The sequence below is a fragment of the Theropithecus gelada genome, chromosome 3 (assembly GCF_003255815.1).
Source record: "Theropithecus gelada isolate Dixy chromosome 3, Tgel_1.0, whole genome shotgun sequence".
Lineage (NCBI taxonomy): Eukaryota > Metazoa > Chordata > Mammalia > Primates > Cercopithecidae > Theropithecus > Theropithecus gelada.
Window position 1 is genome coordinate 3896326 of NC_037670.1, and position 20159 is coordinate 3916484.

The 20159-nt window shown below is 42.8% G+C and overlaps 1 protein-coding gene across 1 annotated transcript in view; it reads right to left on the reverse strand.

Annotated features, from left to right (window-relative positions):
* The window catches only part of GALNT17 (polypeptide N-acetylgalactosaminyltransferase 17), a 596132-nt gene that overhangs the window by 384747 nt on the left and 191226 nt on the right, over positions 1-20159 (reverse strand). The window contains exon 2 of the mRNA XM_025379068.1: positions 5382-5565. Within this exon, the coding sequence (XP_025234853.1) occupies positions 5382-5565 (184 nt within the window). The remainder of the gene's footprint in view (positions 1-5381; positions 5566-20159) is intronic.

The window sequence follows — 20159 nt, forward strand, 5'->3', positions numbered from 1 at the left end:
TACGGTTCTGGGAAATTGTCTTGCATTATTTGTTTCATGACTTTCTTCTCTCTGTTCTCTCTGATTTTCTCATTAGTGGATGTTGAACCTACTGGACTCATCTGATTTCTTTTGATCTTTCCTCTCCTAATTTTCATTTCCTTTTTTTCTACTCTTTAGAACATTTCTCAATGCTATCTTCCAAATCTTTACTAAATTATTTATTTATATTTAATTTCTGTTTTATAAGAGATAGAGTCTTGCTATGTTGCCCAAGCTGGACTCTTAACTCCTAGGTTCAAGTGATCCTACTGTCATAGCCTCCTGAGTAGCTAGGACTACAGGTCTAACTTTTAACTTTTATTTTTTATCCTATGATTTTTTTTTTTTTTTTTTTTTTTTTTTGCGGTGGAGTCTCACTCTGTTGCCCAAGCTGGAGTGCAGTAGTGCAATCTGGGCTCACTGTAATCTCTACATCCAGGTTCAAGCAATTCTCCTGCCTCAGTCTCCCAAGTAGCTGGGATTAGAAGCATGAACCTCTATGCCCAGCTAATTTTTTCTTGTGTTTTTAGTAGAGACGGGGTTTCACCATGTTGGCCAGCCTGGTCTCGAACTCCTGACCTCAAATGATCCACCCACCTCAGCCTCCCAAAGTGCTGGGATTACAGGCATGAGCCACCGCACCTGGCCTTATGATTATTATCTTAATATATCTATTTGCTCTTGGTTTATAAACAAAACAAACATTCTATATCTCCTAAGTCATTTATTATAGTTTTAAAGTTTGTTGTTTCTGTTTACTGTTTTCTGCTGTTGTTAACATCTTTTACAACAAAGACTCTACTGAGATGTCTAGTGATCCTGCCTTTCCTTTCTTATTTTAGAGCAGGACTGCTTTATGTAAAAGGATGAAGCCTTATAACAGGCATGCCATACTAATAGTTAATGAGCAGAACCCAGCCATTTTTGGGGTACCCCCAGCTGTCAGATCTATCAGCCTTTTCCTTAGGCTGGATAATTTTCTCTAAGTGGATTCTTCAAACTCTTGCTTACAGGAGTAATAGAGACTAGAGGGGTAATGGAGCTGGAAAGTCATCCCATTTCATATGCAGCCCTGTTATTCTCTGTCCAAGGCCACCTCTGTGAACCACAGTTCATCTTCTCCAGGGAGTAAACCTCCCATATTCTGCCAGATGAAAAAGGGCAGTCTCTGGCTGTGCAGAGTTGAAGAAAGGATCTGGAGACATAACTGCTAACTGCATCCCTTCTTTTCAAATCCCCCTCTAGCCGTCAGAAATGTCTGTCATCTCCAATTCCTGAGTCTCTGGGGGCTTCTGGCTAGACTGCATTCTTCAGCTCTCACCACCCCCACCCACCTCATGCGGGAGGCTGGGTCTCAGCTTCACCCAGCTTGCTCTGTCAGTTGCCATTACCATCCTCTTTCCATCTTCCAAAATTTTGTACATGTCTCTCTTCCCTGTGATCACTGCCTAACCTGTTGTGGGTTTTTTTCCTTCTAAGTTGCCATTCTCTCTATTCCTTTGCTATCATTTTAACAGGGTTTCAGGAAGGTTCACATATAAATGGTGTATGTTCAGGCCATCATGTTATATTACACAGCAATATCGGGCTATGGGTTCCTCCCTGAGTACGCCAAATCATACCCAACCAAGTGTGCTCCTTCTGTTCTCCTGCCTGGTCCACCCTTATCCCTCTCCCAATTTCAATTTTCCTTTATTTTTTTCTTTTTGAGACAGAGTCTCACCTGTCACCCAGGCTGGAGTGCAGTGGCATGATCTCAGCTCACTGCAACCTCCACCTACCAGTTTCAAGCCATTCTCCTGCCTCAGCCTCCCAAGTAGCTGGGACCACAGGTGTGCACCACCATGCCCCGCTTCTGTTTTTGTATATTTCAGTAGAGATGGGGTTTCATCACATTGGCCAGGCTAGTCTTGAACTCCTGACCTCAGGCGATCTGCCCACCTTGGTCTCCCAAAGGGCTGGGATTACAGGCGTGAGCCACTGTGCTCAGCCCCCTCATCTTCAATTTTCTATCCCTTAATGGTCCTTCAGGCATTACTTCAAACAAGAAACTTTCTCAGACCCTCCCTGCACGTGCTGTGTGAATCTCTAGCCGGCATGTACCTTGTGCTGAACTGATCTGCTTGTTTATCTGTCTTCCTCCCTAGACAAGAAGTAAGTAGGCAAGGAGTATCCAATGGTCTATCTCCAGCGTGAAGAAAACTATCTGGCGCATAATAAGTGCTCAATAATACTTGTTCAACCAGCTCATTTCCAGTAACCTCGTTGTGGAGGCATTTTCATTCTTAGAGAAATACAAAAAATAAGGCCATGTTTATTTGCCAATGTCCTAGTAAGAAAGGCTAATGAGAGAGCATCAGGAAATAAAAACAGACAGATGTTTTGGAGAGCCAAAGTCCAGGGACACAAAATAGCTTCCAGCAGGGGTGATGTATATTTTCCTAGTAATTCTAAGTGAGTATATGCTTATTCAGTAGAGAGAGATTTAACAGGTTTCTCAGCTAATGCTGCAGATTTACATCCATTTAAGATAATTTTCCTTATCTCGAATCTATTTTTCTCAGTAACCAAGACACTTAACTGATTTGTACAAAATTCATTTGAGAAAGAAATAATCTACTTCAGGCAAGGACACACTCTAAATAGAGACACTACAAATCTAATAGAAAATGGAGAATCTGTTTGAGAATCGGAGGTGGAGATCTGCCTGGAACATAGGGGCTTTCTCTCCAGCATCTTGACACTATGTCCAACCTCTTTTGTCTGTTTTACAAGCAGAAAATAAGTAATTCTTAAATCTGAGAGCACAAAACAAAGAACTCTCGTAATCCAACCAAGCTGCACACAAATAGTTTTTAGACAGTGTCTCACTCTCTTCTTCAGGCTGGAATGCAGTGGTGCCAGGACGGCTTACTGCAGCCTCGACCTCCCAGGCTCACGTGACCCTCAGCCTCAGGAGTAGCTAGGACTATAGGCATGTACCACCACCATACCTGGTTAATTTTTATATTTTTTGTAGAGACAACGCTTTGCCATGTTGCCCAGGCTGATGGGCTCAAGTGATCTGCCCAAAGCAACTGGCTTCCCAAAGTGCTAGGATTATAGATGTGAGCCACTGTACTCAGACCCAATTTTTTTTTTTTTTTGAGATGGAGTTTCACTCTGTCGCCCAGGCTGGAGTGCAATGGCACAATCTTGGCTCACTGCAACCTCTGCCTCCCTAGTTCAAGCGATTTTCCTGCCTCAGCCACCTGAGTAGCTGGGATTACAGGCGCCCGCCACCGCACCCGGCCAATTTTTGTATTTTTAGTAGAGACAGGGTTTCACTATCTTGACCTGGCTGGTCTTGAACTCCTGACCTCATGATCCACCCTCCTCAGCCTCCCAAAGTGCTGGGATTACAGCCTCAAGTTTTTTAAAAGACAAGAATCTCATGCAAAAAAGTTTAAGTTGAAACAATAGCCTATCAGTTTGGCATTTTTTACATGCTAATACCCAGTATTGGAAGGGTCTAGTAAAATTCTAATAAGAGTAGAATTACTATAGATTTTCTGGAGGAAAATATTACAATACGTATCAAGAATCTCCAAAAATATCCCTCTACTATACACATTTAGAAGTGTGGATTCAGAAAATAAATATCAAATTAATACAAATAAAGATATGAGTGAAAAAATATTCAATAGAAGGTTATATATAATAAAGAAAAATTGAAAATAACCTAAATTTCCAACAATGGAAACAGTTCATCATTAATAACATCAGAAAATACTCTTGATTTAATGTTAAATGAAAAAGGGAAAAAGTGAGATAACATACACTCATAACCTGTATAGAAAACTGACTCAAAGACAATATACAAAAACGTCAATAGATGCTGTCCCTAAGTCATGAGATCACGGTGATTTGTTTTAGAAAAACAAAAATCGAAACCATAATGAGATACCATTTCAACCAGTTATAATGGTTACTATTAAAAAGTAAAAAAAAAAAAGACAGATGCTGGAGAGGTTGCAGAGAAAAGGTAATGGTTATACACTGCTGGTGAGAATGTAAATTACTTCAGCCATTGTAGAAAGCAATTTGGTGAAGTCTCAGAGAACTCAAAGCAGAACCATTTGACCCAGCAATCCCATTATTGGGTATATACCCAAAGGAATATAAATTGTTCTACCATAAAGACACGTGCACAGGTATGTTCATTACAGCACTATTCGCTGTAGCAAAGGAATGGAATCAACCTAAATGCCCATCAATAGTAGGCTGGATAAAGAAAATGTGGCACATATACACTATGGAATACTACGCAGCCATAAACGAGAATGGCATCATGTCCTTTGCAGCAACATGGATGGAGTTGGAGGCCATTATCCTAAGCAAACTTACTCAGAAACAGAAAACCAAATACCACCAGTTCTCACTTATAAGTGGGAGCTAAACACTGAGTACACATGAACACAAAAAGGGGGACAACAGACATGGGGCCTACTTGAAGGTGGAGGGAAGGAGAAGGGTGAGAATCAAGAAACTATCTATTCAGTACTATGCTTATTACCTGGACGATGAAATAATCTGTACGCTGAACCCCTGTGACATGCAATTAACCTATATAACAAACCTACACATGTTCCCCTGAACATAAAATAAACATCAAAAGAATAATAATGGCCGGGCATGGTGGCTCACACCTGTAATCCCAGCACTTTGGGAGGCCGAGGTGGGCGGATCACCTGAGGTCAGGAGTTTGAGATCAGCCTGACCAACGCGGTAAAATCCCGTCTCTACTAAAAATACAAAATTAGCCAGGCATGGTGCCACATGCCTGCAATCCCAGCTACTTGGGAGGCTGAGGCTGAGGCTGAGGCAGGAGAATCACTTAAACCCAGGAGGCGGAGGTTGTGGTGAGCTGAGATTGCACCATTGCACTCCAGCCTGGGCAACAAGAGTGACAAAAAAAGAAGAAGAAAGAGGAGGAGAAGGAGAAGGAGGATAAGGAGAAGGAGAAGGAGAGGAAGATGAAGAAGAAGAGGAAGAAGAAGAAGAGGAAGAAGAAGGAGAAGGAGAAGGAGAGGAAGAGGAGAGGAGGAAGAAGAAGAAGAAGAAGAAGAAGAAATAAAATATAAAGCTTTTTGTATTGAGGCTCTTTCTATGTTTCTGGAACACTTTGATAACAACTGAACGTGTTTGCTTAGGTAATCTCTCATAAGCAACAGGAGTACTAAGTGTATTTATTGAAGAGGAAACTAAAATAAAAACTCCCCCAAGAGTTACAAATAACAGTGGAAAATATCACAGACTTATGGGTCTACACCCATTCTGACGACCCATCAAGCTCCCTGAATGACTGAACCAGAACTTACTTGGTGGGACGATAATCCGGAATGGAACGGTCCAGTGAAATTTTCTCACTGAGGTAGGAATTGTAGCCATACTTCTCATGCGGTCCCTTAGCCTTTTCTTCTTCAGCTGGGGAAAGAGTAGCCGGAAGGCCCCCTTTACCCCGCCCACCATAACCTTCAATGAGCCCGAGGGATTTGGATAAGCCTAGAAAAAGTGGGAGAAAAAAAGAATTATTAGAAAACCACCATACCAGGATGTATTACTCAATCTCTGCTGCAGTTTCAACAGAAATTTTAACATTACCTGTCACAGAAAAAATGATGTCCTCAATTTATCCCACTCAGGTATAGGCCCTGAAAACATTTGTATTAGAGGAAGGTCAAGGCCACAGAGCGTTCTGGTTAAAGTTTGGTTACCAATTAGAATCCTCTACCTCTGTCTCTACCAGAAAATACAAAAATTAGCTGGGCGTTGGGGTGCACGCCTATAGTCCCATCTACTCAAAAGGCTGAGGCAGGAGAATCTCTTGAACCCGGGAGATGGAGCTTGCAGTGAGCCGAGATTGCACCACTGCACTCCAGCCTGGGCGACCGAGTAAGACTCTGTCTCATAAAGAAAACCCAATAAATAAAAAAGAATCCTCCCTCTCCTTTTGGGAACTGGGATGAGATGGGGGTCTCTAAGAGGGAGAGACCCTCCACACTAGGAGAAATGAGGACGAAAGAGGACACAGGAAATGAGATAGAACGAGGGCCATTATTCATGCCTGTTTCCCTTTTGCTAGGAGGAACTACAGCAAGAAGAAATAGCACAGAATAAAAACAGCAAGTCCACAGATAACTGCCAAACTGCAGATGCTTTTCCTTCATTTGAACAGAAAGCGACATACAGATTGATTTTTATCCTGAGTTTAAAGGGTCCAACATTCTGACACAGCTCTTTCCCTAATGGTTTTATTTAAATTTTATCTAAATGGCAACAGGAAATACAAAATGTTTGAGAATAAATCACAGAGGAGAGGAAAAAACCCACACGGGTGATAACCGTGCCAAGCAGACTTGGAAGCCTCTGTAACAAGCCTCACTGAGCAATCTGCAAGCTCCCAGGATGGTGGCAGCTCTAAACCTATTATTCCATTATAGGATAAACAGCTTGATGGGCAATTTTTAAATCCTGGAGTTATGGGAGGTTTTACTACTTAACCAGAAAACTTTTGTTGTTAAGGGTTCTCATTGCCTTCCGCCATTTCAAATGTTCCAGCCACTCAGCACGCACACACACACACTCACACACACACACTTTATCCATTTAAATGATGGAGATCCAATATCCAGCATTTCATTGCTGCCACTGACAGAAAGAAGAAGGACCAGCCTCCTTGGCTTTGACAGCCTGGGCAGCCAGAAGCACCCAGAAGGATCCAAATCTCCCACGAAGACATCCCCTAGGCAAGTCAAGAGCCAAGAAACCTGCTCCAGTCTTGAGATAGTTCTCCGTCACCTAGTGGCAAAGCTTGTATTCGCTCTCCTGCTTCTCTGAGAACAGAAATTTATTTTCTGTAATATCAAGATCAAAAGCAAAGATTGTGCGAGCACCTCAATCAATGTCAGACGAGCATCGTTTTTCTGCTTGAGAATCATTTCCACCGTCCAATATGTTCTTCAGGAATCCTGACGTCTTTTCTTGCTGCCCTCATTTCCATAGAGACCCTATGAGCGGAGAATTAGAGAACTCCAGCACTTTCTACCTGCTCCCTCATGTCGAATCTGCTGATGTGTAACAAATATTCCAATAACATCCCCTGAACTGCGCTCAAAACTCCACAAGGACTCTTCCCATGTTGAGTACAAACACCTGCGCTTGGTTTTAAAATCACTTGTGATGCAACATTACCAGTGGGAATGTACAGGTGTCCCGCCACTTTGGAAGACAGTTGGGCTGTTCTTCAAAATGCTTAATATAGGCTGGGTGTGGTGGCTCATGCCTGTAATCTCAGCACTTTGGGAGGCTGAAGTGATCACCTGAGGAGTTTAAGACCAGCTTGGCCAACACAGTGAAACCCAGTCTCTACTAAAAATACAAAAATTAGCCGAGTGTGGTGGTGTGCACCTGTAGTCCCAGCAACTTAGCAGGCTGAGGCAGGAGAATCACTGGAACCCAGGAGGCGGAGTCGCAATGAGCAAAGATCCCGCAGCTGCAGTCCAGCCTGGGTGACAGAGCAAGACTCTGTCTCAAAAACAAAAACAAAAAATGCTAAATATAGTTACCATATGACCCAGCAATTCCACTCCTAGGAAATTTCTACCCAGAAAAATGGAAACATTCATCCCCCAAAAAACTGGTGCACAAATGCTCACAGTTGCATTATTCTTATTAGCTAAATGTCCATCAGCTGATGAATGGAGAAACAAAATATAGTATCTCCAGACCAATGGGATATTGGGCAATATGAAAGAATGAAGTAGTGATAGAAGCTATGACAAGAGTTAACTTTGAAAATGTTATGACAAGTAAATGAAGCTAGTCACGAAAGACCATGTAGTGATTCTATTTATGTGAAATGTACAGACCAGGTGAATCTGTAGAACCTGAAAGTAGATCCGTGGTTGCTTTCAGTAGGGAAAGGGGAACTTGGGGAGAAAATGGACAGAGACTGTTAATATGTATAGGGCTTTTTCCCGGAGTAATGGGAATGTCACAGCATTAGATCATGGTGATTCATGCACAAATTTGTGAAGATACTAAAAACCACTAAACCATATGCTTTTAAATAGATGAATGATATGAGCTGTATAAAATATCTCCATACGGCTGAGCGCTGTGGCTCACGCCTGTAATCCCAGCAATTTGGGAGGCCGAGGTGGGTGGATCACTTGACATCAGGAGTTCGAGACCAGCCTGGACAACGTGTGAAACCCTGTATCTACTAAAAATACAAAAATTAGCCAGGTGTGGTGGAGCACATCTGTAATCCCAGCTACTCGGGAGGCTGAGGCAGAAGAATCATGAACCCAGCAGGTGGAGGTGGCAGTGAGCCAAGTTTGCGCCACTGCACTCTAACCTGGGCAACAAAGCAAGACTTAATCTCAAAAAAACAAAAATTCCCCCCAAAACTGAGATGTTAAGAGAAAAACACTTATGATAGACAATTCTATTCACAGCAAGATGAAAGGCTATCCAACATGAAAATTTTCCAGCAAAATACCTAAAAACGCTCAAGAAAGCAATTTTAAAATATTTAAAATATATAGCTGATCTTGCAAGAAAGAAAGGGAAACTCCTCGAGGTAAGTTAAAATAGGAGTTGAGTCTATGTCTGCTCTCAGGGAGGGAGAGGATGGGTTGCTCATTAACTAAAAGCTGCAGTTTCAGAGCTCAAGCATGCACAGGATATGGGATTTTGGGTTCTCTTGAGAAATATCATTGAAACTGAAATATCTGCAAAAATTTAGGTCCCTGAAAGATTGGATTTTTTGTGTGTGTGTGTGCAAATCCAAGGAAACGCATAATGAGACAAACAAGAAGATAGTCTCTGGATGTGTTCAGAGTGGGGGTAAAAAAAATCCCAACCCAGGACTTGAGACCACACATGTGTTTGTCTAAATTTACACGGTCTCCAGAGGTTAGAGAATTGCCATTTAAAATTATAAGCTCTTAAAGAGAGTACTCAAGACAAATAGAAACACAGTCATAAAATCTAATTTTTAGTATTTTATATGGAGGAAGGAGCCCATCTAGGCAAAAGTGTCTGGGCCCACAAGAGTCATTCTACAGCCCTGGATCCCTTGACTTTAGCTTTTTATCTATAAGTGACAAACAAAGAAGGAAAGTAACAAGATCTGAAGTGTGGCCAATAACAGCACAAGGACTGAGCCCAGGCACTAACAGTAATGACAGCAACCATTTATTGAGTACCCACTGTGTGGTGGGCACTCTGCTCAATGTTTCACATTTATTTTACCATTGTTTCATCTAATCTCTTGACAAGCTCAGGGGGAAGGTATTATTACCTCTGTTTCACAAATGAGGACACTGGGTCTGAGAATGTAGGAACGCCGGAACTTTTCTTTTTTTAAGGGATGGTCTCACTCTGTCGCCCACGCTGGAGTGCAGTGGTATAATCACAGCGCATTCACTGCAGCTTTGAACTCCTAGGCTCAAGCAATCCTCCTGCCTCAGCCTCCCAAGTACCTGAAATTACAGGTGCGTGACACTAACCTAGCTAATTTTTTAAAACAGTGTGTATAGATGGGGTCTTGCTATGTGCCCCAGGCTGGTCTGGGACTCCTGGCCTCAACTGATTCTCCCACCTTGGCCTCCCAAAATGCTGGGATTACAGGCGTGAGCCACCACACCTGGTCAAATGTAGGAACTTTTTAAAGGTTCTGTGGCAGCTAAAGGAGGATAAAGCCTGGACTCTGAGGCAGATTATGAGACCCTGTTGCAGGATTCTTGCAGCAGTATGTGCGAGAGACGGCAGGAAGCTTATTTTAAGGCAGCGGTCATAGTGATCAAATGGAATGGAGAGATTTGAGGGTTGTTTAAGAGATACCATCCCAGGGCAGGAGACAAACAAGTGCTAAGGGTGAGAGAGAAGGAGGAACTGAGCAAAACTGAGGTTTCCAGGTGAGTGATAACACTGCCTGAAAAGGCAGGGCATACAGAAGAGAGTGTGAGAAGGTAATGAGTTCCATTCTTCACATGTGGTACACGAGGCATCCATGGGACATCCAGATGGCATCAGAGTCCAGTGGAAAGTTGAAGCACATGAGAATGGAGGCTCAGACAGCAGAGGAGGCCTGAGATACAAACCTCACTGCCATCAGGACAAGCAGGCTAGAGACGTGGCAGAGGGTGCAGAGAGGACAGCCCAGGAGCAAGAAGCAGAAGGATAGACAGTGTTCAGCAAGTGCTGACTGACTACCCTATCCCTTGTCTATTTCCACCAACAGGAGGAACTGCATCCTGCAAAACTTTTTTCTTTTCTGCTCTCTATGCCTGGCCTCTCACTTATGCTATATTTGAATCCAAAGACTTCAAGAGACTGAGACTTAGGAAGAGAGAAATGTCTTAATAAGAAGCAAGCAGGCCAGGTGCAGAGGCTCATGCCTGTAATCCCAGTGCTTGGGAGGCCAAGACAGGAGAATTGCTTGAGCCCAGGAGTTGGAGACGAGCCTAGGCATCATAATGAGACCCGACACCATCTCTACAAAAAATAAACAAATTAGCCTGTGCCTATAGTCCCAGCTCCTTAAGAGGCTGAGGAGGTAGGATTGCTTGGGCTCAGGAGTTCAAGCCTGCAGTGAGCTACGATTACACCACTGCACTCCAGCCTGGATGACAGAGTGAGACCCTGTCTTTGAAAACAGATAAATAAAATAAAAAGTAAGACGACCTCATCTCTGAAAAAAAAAATAACTAAGTGTTCAAGCTTCCTGGTTGACTTCAGAAATCCATTTGTCCAGCCGGGCACGGTGGCTCATGCCTGTAATCCCAGCACTTTGGGAGGCCAAGGCGGGCATATCACTTGAAGTCAGGAGTTCAAGACCAGCCTGGTCAACATGGTGAAACCCTGTCTCTCCTAAAAATACAAAAGTTAACTGAGATTTGGGTGAGGACACAGCCAAACCATATCAGGTAGGATGCTGTATCTGTGAGGCTACAGACACAGCATCAAGACTTTCCTTTCTGGCAGGAGACAGCACACTCAGAAGGGGCAATTAAAGAGACATTACCAAAGTATTTACAGAGATTGTGAAGGATTAAGGGAAACCAATAAGGAATAACAAGGGTTGGTGAATGACCCTAAGGCTAGCAACAGAGAGGGAAGCAATTACCACCCTAAGGTCTGCAGAGAGTTACTTGCAGTTACACACCCAGTTACTTGCTACAGGTGCAAGTAGCACCTGTAGTTCCAGCTACTTGCAAGGCTGAGGCAGGAGAATCATTTGAACCTGGGAAGTGGAGGCTGCAGTAAGCTGAGATCACACCACTGCACTCCAGCCTGGGCAGCAAAGCGAGACTCCACCTAAAAAAAATCATATATATATATATATATAAAAAAAATATATATATATATAAAATATTTTATATATATATAATATATATTATATATATAATATTTTATATATATATAATATTTTATATATATAATATTTTATATATATATATATATAATTTGTCTCTGCAGACCTTAGGGTGGTAATTGCTTCCCCCTCTGTTGCTAGCCTTAGGGTCATTCACCAACCCTTGTTATTCCTTATTGGTTTCCCTTAACCCTTCACAATCTCTGTAAATATTTTGGTAATGTCTCTTTAATTGCCCCTTCTGAGTGTGCTGTCTCCTGCCAGAAAGGAAAGTCTTGATGCTGTGTCTGTAGCCTCACACATACAGCATCCTACCTGATATGGTTTGGCTGTGTCCTCACCCAAATCTCATTTTTAATTGTAGCTCGCATAATTCCCACATGTTGTGGGAGGGACCCAGGGGGAGATAATTGAATCCTGGGGGCAGTTTTCCCCATACTGTTCTCATGGTAGTCGATAAGCCTCATGAGAGCTGATGGTTTTATAAGGGGTTTCCCTTTCACTTGGCTCTCATCCTCTCTTGTCTGCCACCATGTAAGACGTGCCTTTTCCCTTCCACCATGATTATGAGGCTTCCCCAGCCACGTGAAACTGTAAGTCCACTAAATCTCTTTTTCTTTATAAATTACCCAGTCTTGGGTATGTCTTTATCAGCAGCGTGAAAAGAGACTAACACACTACCAATCACGACTGGAAGACTTCTCCTGTGGTCCCAAGTTTAGGTGCTCTCCTTAATGGCATAGATGGGGTCACCTCCAGTGCCTGACACACAGAGAGTTCTTAAAAACTGTTAGGTAGATGGATGAATAGAGATCAGATCTGGAGAACCAACTTGGGGCCATTTATTACAAACTGAGTACTTCACTTTTGAGAAAGCAAATTAAATATCCATATGGAAAGCATATAATAGGAGAAGAGGTGTTGAATATATTAAATATTGTAGTATATTCATATTCACAAAGAAGAGAATCTTCACTGATGAATGTCACAGAGAATTAAGCCTGAAAAGAGCCATTTGGTGTGGCAATGAAAGGCACTGGTGACCTCTGAGACAGTGTCAGTGAAGTAAGTGTTTCTAGGGTGATAAGGAAATGAGTCACCAGATACAGCTGTCACTCAGTGAGGATGCCCAGGCTGGAGCAGGTAGACATCTCATATTAAGAGTGTTTTTTAATTCAGCAAAAACCAACTAGAATATACAATGGAAATAAATCTATTTCTTAAAGTAACAAATATTACAGTATACCTAAGAATAACTTTAACCAGTAAGAAGAATACTTGAAAATGTTACTAAATGCAATAAAATAAGACATACATAAGTGGCAGAGAAGAACACGTCTTTGAGGTGGAAGTTGGAATGTTGGGAGATTGTTAGGAGATTCTCTCTCTCTCTCTCTCTCTCTCTCTCTCTCTCTCACTTTCTTTCTTTCGAGTTGGGGTCTCACTCTGTCACCCAGGCTGAAGTGTAGTGGAGTGATCTTACCTCACTGCACCCTCAAGCTACTGGGCTCAAGGGATCTTCCTTTTTCAGCCTCCTGAGAAGCTGGGAGTACAGTCATGCACCATCATGCATGGCTAATTTTCTTAACTTTTGTAGAGATGAGGTCTCCCTATGCTGCCCAAGCAGGTCCCGAACTCCTGGACTCAAGTGATCCCCCTGCCTCAGCTTCCCAAAGTGCTGAGATTACAGGCATGAGCCCCTGTGACCATCCACTGCCTTTTTAATGCACAGGTTTAACATAATTTCAAAGGGGATATTTTTTTTTTTCTGGAACACAACAAAACATTCTAAAATTAACCTAGAAGAACACAGAGGTTAGAACATTTAGAATTTTTTAAAACACAAAAGACAGAAAAGGAGTTGCCTTCTCTGACATTAAGCTAGAAAATAAAGCAATAATCATCAAAGTGGCATGAAGACTGGGAGGAAATTTTAAATATACGTTGGGAAGTGAGGCTGTAAAATACATGTTTTCTCAGATAGTCATCCAGTTTTCCAAACATAAATAAAAATAACCTCCACTTTTGAAATTTTAGAAATTCCCTTCTAGTGCAGGCAAGCCAATGACTGATTTTTGCATGACATCTTGTGTGAATGATGGAGGAGCTCCATCTCACACGGAGACCAGAAATCCTCTGAGGGCCACACGGTTGATCACCGCTTAGCAAGAGCACATCACTCTGCTCATGTCTGTGGTTAACTTCAGCCCAAGCTACAAAGGCTCGATGGAGGTAGCAAAACGAAAGAGCCAAGGTTGTAAATCAACTCTGAGCTGCCTTCCCACCTTCCTTCATACAAATGAGGACATGATTTTCTCCAGGGTTACGGTGGAAACTTATGGGTTTACAGATAACCGGCATTATTCTTTTAGAAATAGAGATGGTACACACGATGGAGGCACAAACTCCAGGATAGATGGTGACCGCAGCAAAAGGCAATCTGGTGCCTTGTCAACTCATAAAGCTCCTCATCATCGCAGCAGCCCCAGCCCAGCATGCAGAAAATCTCTCTCTCTCTCTCTAAGCCAAGGAGCCAGCATGTCATGCGGCCTGTCTTCCACTGGGCAGGCATTTGTTTGGAAGTTTCTGCAGAGAGGCCAGAGCCCTCCTTCAGATCCACGTCTCAGGGAGATCCTACCTTATGCTAGATCATATGGAAGTCAATAAAACTCACAGACAATCCAGAAATTGCAGCCATAGGCTTAATAGTGAGCAACACTCCACGTTTACTCCTGGCCAACTTCAATGTACTCCTGGGGGGCTGAGGAGCCACCTCTCGGAATCCAGTGTGGTAATAAAGGTAAATATCTGAAAAATACAGTTTATCCTTCCAGCTATTAACACACACTGAAAAACTCCAATAATTACGAAGGTGAATTAATGGAATAGGAAAGGACAGCAAGATCAATGGAACACAAGAGCTTGTCAGAAAATACTGCCAAAAGAAAAGATAGCCCCATTTTGGATACAATTATTAGTGATAATTAGTTCAATTGACAAATGCCTATTAGACACAAAGCACTATAATAAGCACTTTAATTATTACATGTATACAAAATTTATGCTAGATGTGTGTGCTATATATTTTTTTAATTCACATGTATGTGTGTGTATGTATACAGGCATGCATATATATTTCTAAATTCATATATACATTAATATATATAATATTTTTTAAACTGTTACTCAAATGATTCTTGGTGCTAATTTTTTTTTTTTTTTTGAGACAACGTCTTACTCTGTCACCCAGGCTGGAGTGCAGTGGTGTGGTGTGACCTCGGCTCACTGCAATCTCCGCCTCCCAGGTTCAAACGATTCTCCTCCCAAGTAGCTGGGATTACAGGCATGCGCCACCACACCCAGCTAATTTTTTGTGTGTGTGTTTTTACTAGAGACCCAGTTAAGCCATGTTGCTCAGGCTAGTGTTGAACTCCTGAGCTCAGGTGATCTGCCCACCTCAACCTCCCAAAGTGTTAGTATTACAGGTGCTGGGCCTCTAGGTGTTAACTCTGAGTATCTCCTGACCCTATTCTCACCTCTCCGTCTCTTCTGCCACCATCCAGGTGCAACCTCAAGCCATCACTTGCTTGAGTTATTGCAGGCAGCTCCTAACACCATCTTCGGAGTGAGCTTTCCGACATGCAAATATGAACACTGCTTGCTTGAAATTCATTAGTGCCTTCCTGCTGCCTACGGAAAATAATCCCAAAGTTTTCAAGTAATATGCAAAGCTGCTCATTAGTGGAGTCCTTGCCCAGCCTCATCCTCTGCTGCTTCCTTTGTTTAAGGTCCCCAAACCTTCTTCTGATGGTTCTAAAAAGCTGCTGCCCTTCAGGACCACTGCCAGTCTTCCCTGCTACTCAAGAGAGCCCCGCAAATCCTTTCTGGACACTATCCAACCCAGAAAGTCAGAGGCTGGTGAAAAATCTCAGCCACAGCATTTCTGATATCGTAGTCTATGTGCCTTTGACTGCTCACTCGCATGGGCACGGTCTCTTGTGAACAGGAAGGCATCTTTGTGTCTTGCACATAGCAAACACCTCGTAAATATGACACATACAATTGGTCGGCTGAATGACCAAAGCGAGTCAACGAATGAATGAGTGCATTATAAACTGCACTGGCCAAATTTAGCATCATGTTCTACTGTGGATACGGAAATCTCCCGGTGACATGTCAGAAATGGGTAAGCGCCATCTTATTAACTCACATCAAATCATCATTGATTCCCTAGTTCATAGATCAGTACGATGATCTTGATATTTGTTGACAACTGAATTATGATGATGATTTTGACATTTTCTCTCCTACATTTTCAGTGCTTCCCTGACATGATGTCCAAAGGTTATTAATACCTTGAATGAAATTGTAAGAGTTCAACTGTATTAGCTGCCTGGTGGAAAAGAATGGAATAAAATGTTCTTTAAGTGTAAGGACAATTAGTACACCGTGGTCCAACTTAGAATCTTGGTTTGGAAGCAAGGAGAGGTCAGCTAGCCCCATACCCTATTTGGTGCAGAAACTGCAGAGAGATGGCATCCCAGTTTATACTGTATTTTCCCAGGGACAAAGAGTCCACCACCTTGTGGTACACTGCACTCCTGGTTTATAGTTCAAATAAATAAAATTTCAAAAATGGGTACCTTTGTTTCTTCTACCCAATGATCTTATTTTTTTCTTCTACATCAATCATGCAGATTACACTTTCATGTAATTTTCAAATATTACAAGACACTATGAAGACATATCATTATCATGTAATTTTCAAATATTGCAAGACATTATCAAGACATATCATTAACCGTCCTTTTATCTTCTTTTTTTTCCAGGCTAAACACACTCACTCCTTCAGCCTTCTTAATATGACCATGTTTTCATACTTTCCACAGTATCTCAGCCAGCTAGGGGTGCTATATCAAAATGCCATAGATGGAGAGGCTTCAACAACAGACCTTTATGTCTCATAGTTCTAGAGGCTGGGAAGTCCAAGATCAAGGTGAACGTGGATTTGGTTCTTGGTGAGGGCTCGCTTCCTGGCTTGCAGATGGCCTCATTCTTGCTATATCCTCACATGACAGAGAGAGGGAGAGCTTGTGTCTTTTCCTCTCCTATAAGGACTCCGATCCCATTGTAAGAGTTTCACCTTCATTACCTCAAATAAACCTGATTACCTCCCAAAGGCCTCATCTCCAAATACCATCGCAATGAGGCTTGGGGCTTCAAAATATGAATTTCGGGGCGGGGCGGCGGGACACAACTTGGTTTATAACACATGGCAATCCACTGTTAAATTCTGTCCTAGAAGGCAAAACAAGGGCTAAGAGGTCTCTAGATTTGTGCTTCCCTCAGAGCCACGAATACTGGAGGTACGTTTTCGCCCATTAACTGAACTGTTCATGTAGCATTTATAGTTCCAAGAGATATGAATCATTGTCAGACGCTTGAAGTGCCTTTGGAGCAAACTGTCTGTCCATAAATTTTCAAACAGTGGTTTTATTCAAAATGACATGCCTTACATGTATTATGAACTTTATACTTCCTGGAATCGCTCTACAAAGGTTATTTAATTTGATCCTCAGAACAGCTTTATCCACAGTCAGCAGATAAGAAAACTGAGGCCAGGCATGGTGGTTCACACCTGTAATCCCAGCACTTTGGGAGGCTGAGGCAGGAGGATCGCTTGAGGCTAGAAGTTAGAAACCAGCCTAGGCAACATAATGAGACCTGTCTCTACAAAAATAACAGAAGAAAATTAGTCAGGCATGGTGGCACACACCTGTAGTCCCAGCTACTTAGAAGACTGACGTGAGAGAGCTGCTTAAGCCCAGGAGGTTGAGGCTGCAGTGAGCCATGATTGTGCCACTGTACTCTAGCCTGGGTGTCAGAGCAAAACTCTGTCTCAAAAAAAAGAGGGAGGAAGGAAGGAAGGAAAGGAGAAAGGAGGGTGGGAGGGAGGGAGGGAGGGAGGGAGGGAATGGAAGGAAGGAAGGAAGGAAGGAAGGAAGGAAGGAAGGAAGGAAGGAGCTGGGTGTGGTAGCTTGTGCCTGTAATCCAAGCACTTTGGGGGGCCAAGGAGGGCCAATCACTTGAGGTCAGGAGTTCAAGACCAGCCTGGCCAATATAGAGGCTGAGGCAGGAGAATTGCTTGAGCCTGGGAGGCGGAGGTTGCAGTGAGCTAAGATTGCACCATTGTACTCCAGCCTGGGTGACAGAGCAAGACTTAGTCTCAAAAAAAGGAAGGAAGGAAGGAAGGGAGGGAGGGAGGGGAGAAAAACAAGCAGGAAGACAACGAAGAATGTTCTGAAGCGTTAGATCCAGAACCGGGGTCTCCATATTTCAGGACACCAAGCATGCCTTAAGACAATGCTCTCTCAGATTTCATTGCCACTGTGTTGGCGAGGCTCTCAAAGGCCTGAATCTCATTCTCAGCACCGAACAAACATTGCCACAAATATCCCCCTGTGTGAGGAGATGATAAACATGTATGTCTGTCTTGGACGGGCTCTGGCTGCTGATATGCCCAAGAGTGTCTGTGCAAAGAATATTTCTAACCAAATAAAGAAGAGTTTGGGAACCTTCAGAACCTTCTCAGAGCAGATGGATGAAAGGTTAATTGTGTTACTTAGCCTCCTAGCATTTGTAAAGCTGCTCAAGGGAGAAAAAGGCTGATCTAGGAGCAGGTAAGAAATAGGCTGAATTGAGGAAGCACTCTCCCTGCCAAGACCTAAGAAACTTGTCAGCATCAAACGTGTGCTTGACACTGTACACCAGGCCGCATGCTGCATTTGCTCAGCAAATCTCAGTCTCAACAACTTTTGGAGAAAACTCGCTCTCCTCTACTGTGCTCCAAGCGCTCCTTCTGGGATTTTTATTCCTAATCAGAGGGGCTAAAGAGGAGGGACAGAGTGGGACACTAACCTTCATCAGTTCTCCCAAAAGCATGTACATTTCTGATACCACATGGGCACATCCCCAATGATTACAGAGTTTGAGTCACAACAATTCTGGTCATATCATGGAAGGTAAATTATAAAATCAGAAGGATAAGGAAGAGTAAGGCAGAACAAAAAAGGATCACCCTAATAAAATGTTGTTACCTTCCTCCCCTCTTCAAAATCATCAGTATTACACCTCCCACCACCACCACCATCATCTCTAATTAATTTAGAGAATCTGAAACAATAAAGCATCTGTTCTAAAAGAGGTATTCAGAAGCACTATCAATTTTAAACACATATCCAATTCTTCATAAAAAGACCCTCTTGGCAAGATCCCATTTACTTAGATGTAGATTTCTTCCTTTAAGAACTTATCTGAGGTCAGGCATGGTGGCTCACACCTGTAATCCCAGCGCTTTGGGAGGTCAAGGCAGGAGGACTGCCTGAGCCTAGGAGTTCAAGATCAGGCGGGGCAACATAGCAAGACTCCATCTCTACAAAAAAAAACTTTTTTTTTTTTTTCCAAAATTAGCTGGGCACAGCAACACGCACCTGTAGTCCCACCTACTTGGGAGGCTGAGGCAGGAGGATTGCTTGAGCCAAAGAGGTCAAGGCTGAAGTGAGCTATGATTGTGCCACTGTACTCCAGTCTTGGTGACAGAGCAAGACACTATCTCAATTAAAAAAAAATTACCTGAGGTGGCACGTTATATTTGTGTTCAGCAAATACATACTCTCAGACCTCTTCTTATGCACACAATTCAGGGGAAGAGTATGCATGTGAAGAGGGCAGAGAGTATGTACCTGCTCAACAAAATCATCTTTGCACCACTCATGTTGGACTTGACCATTTGCTGAACTGAGTGTACTTCCCCACCCACTGACTTTGAGTTTGGCCACGAGACTTGCTTTAACCAACAAAATACTAGGGATGTGTCATGAGCAGAGACTTGAAATGAGCTTGCATTGCTACTTCTAGCCTCTTCATCCTGACATCACCATGACAACATGCTTTGAGATGCCCACTGATCCAAGAAGCATGAGACACACGAAACAGTCAGATCCAATCTGTGGCTTGGAACCAAGCCCAGCTGAACTCAACCCGGACCAGCCAAATCACAGCTTACCCAAAGATATGCGAGAGTAAGAAATGATTCAAGAACAACTCACTTATACATGTATGGCTTGAGCAACAAAGAATGTCGAATGTTGGTGCTACTGACTGAGATGGAGAAGGGGGAGAAAAGGGACTTGGGTTACGAAGGGATGTAACAGAGTCAAGAGTTTGGCTGGGACATATTGGAGGTGCCTAGTAGACATCCAAATGAAGCTGTCAAGTACATGGGAGTTCAGGAAAGAAGTCAGAATTAGAGATAGAAAATTAGGATTCACCAGTGTCTAAATGGAGTTTAAAGACGAGTTCCTTGAGGAGAAGACCTAGGCAACAGAACTACACAAAGAGAAAGGGGTCTGAATACTGAGCCCTCGACACACCAACTGGTAGAATCAGAACAAGGAAGGCCAAGCAAAGAAAACAGAAGAAAGTAGAAGGAAACCCTGGAAATGGCAGACTCCAAGAATGGACCTTTGCATTTGGTAAAGCCAATATATTGGTGATGTTCACAGCACCAATTTCAGAAAACCAAAACCTGGGTAGATTCAAGAGAGAACAAGAGGCAAAGAACAGAAGGCAGCAGAAAGAGGCAATTTTTCCAAAAACTCTGCTGTACGAGGGCAGATAAATGTGGAACTGCTTCTATTCTAGTGATTATGCT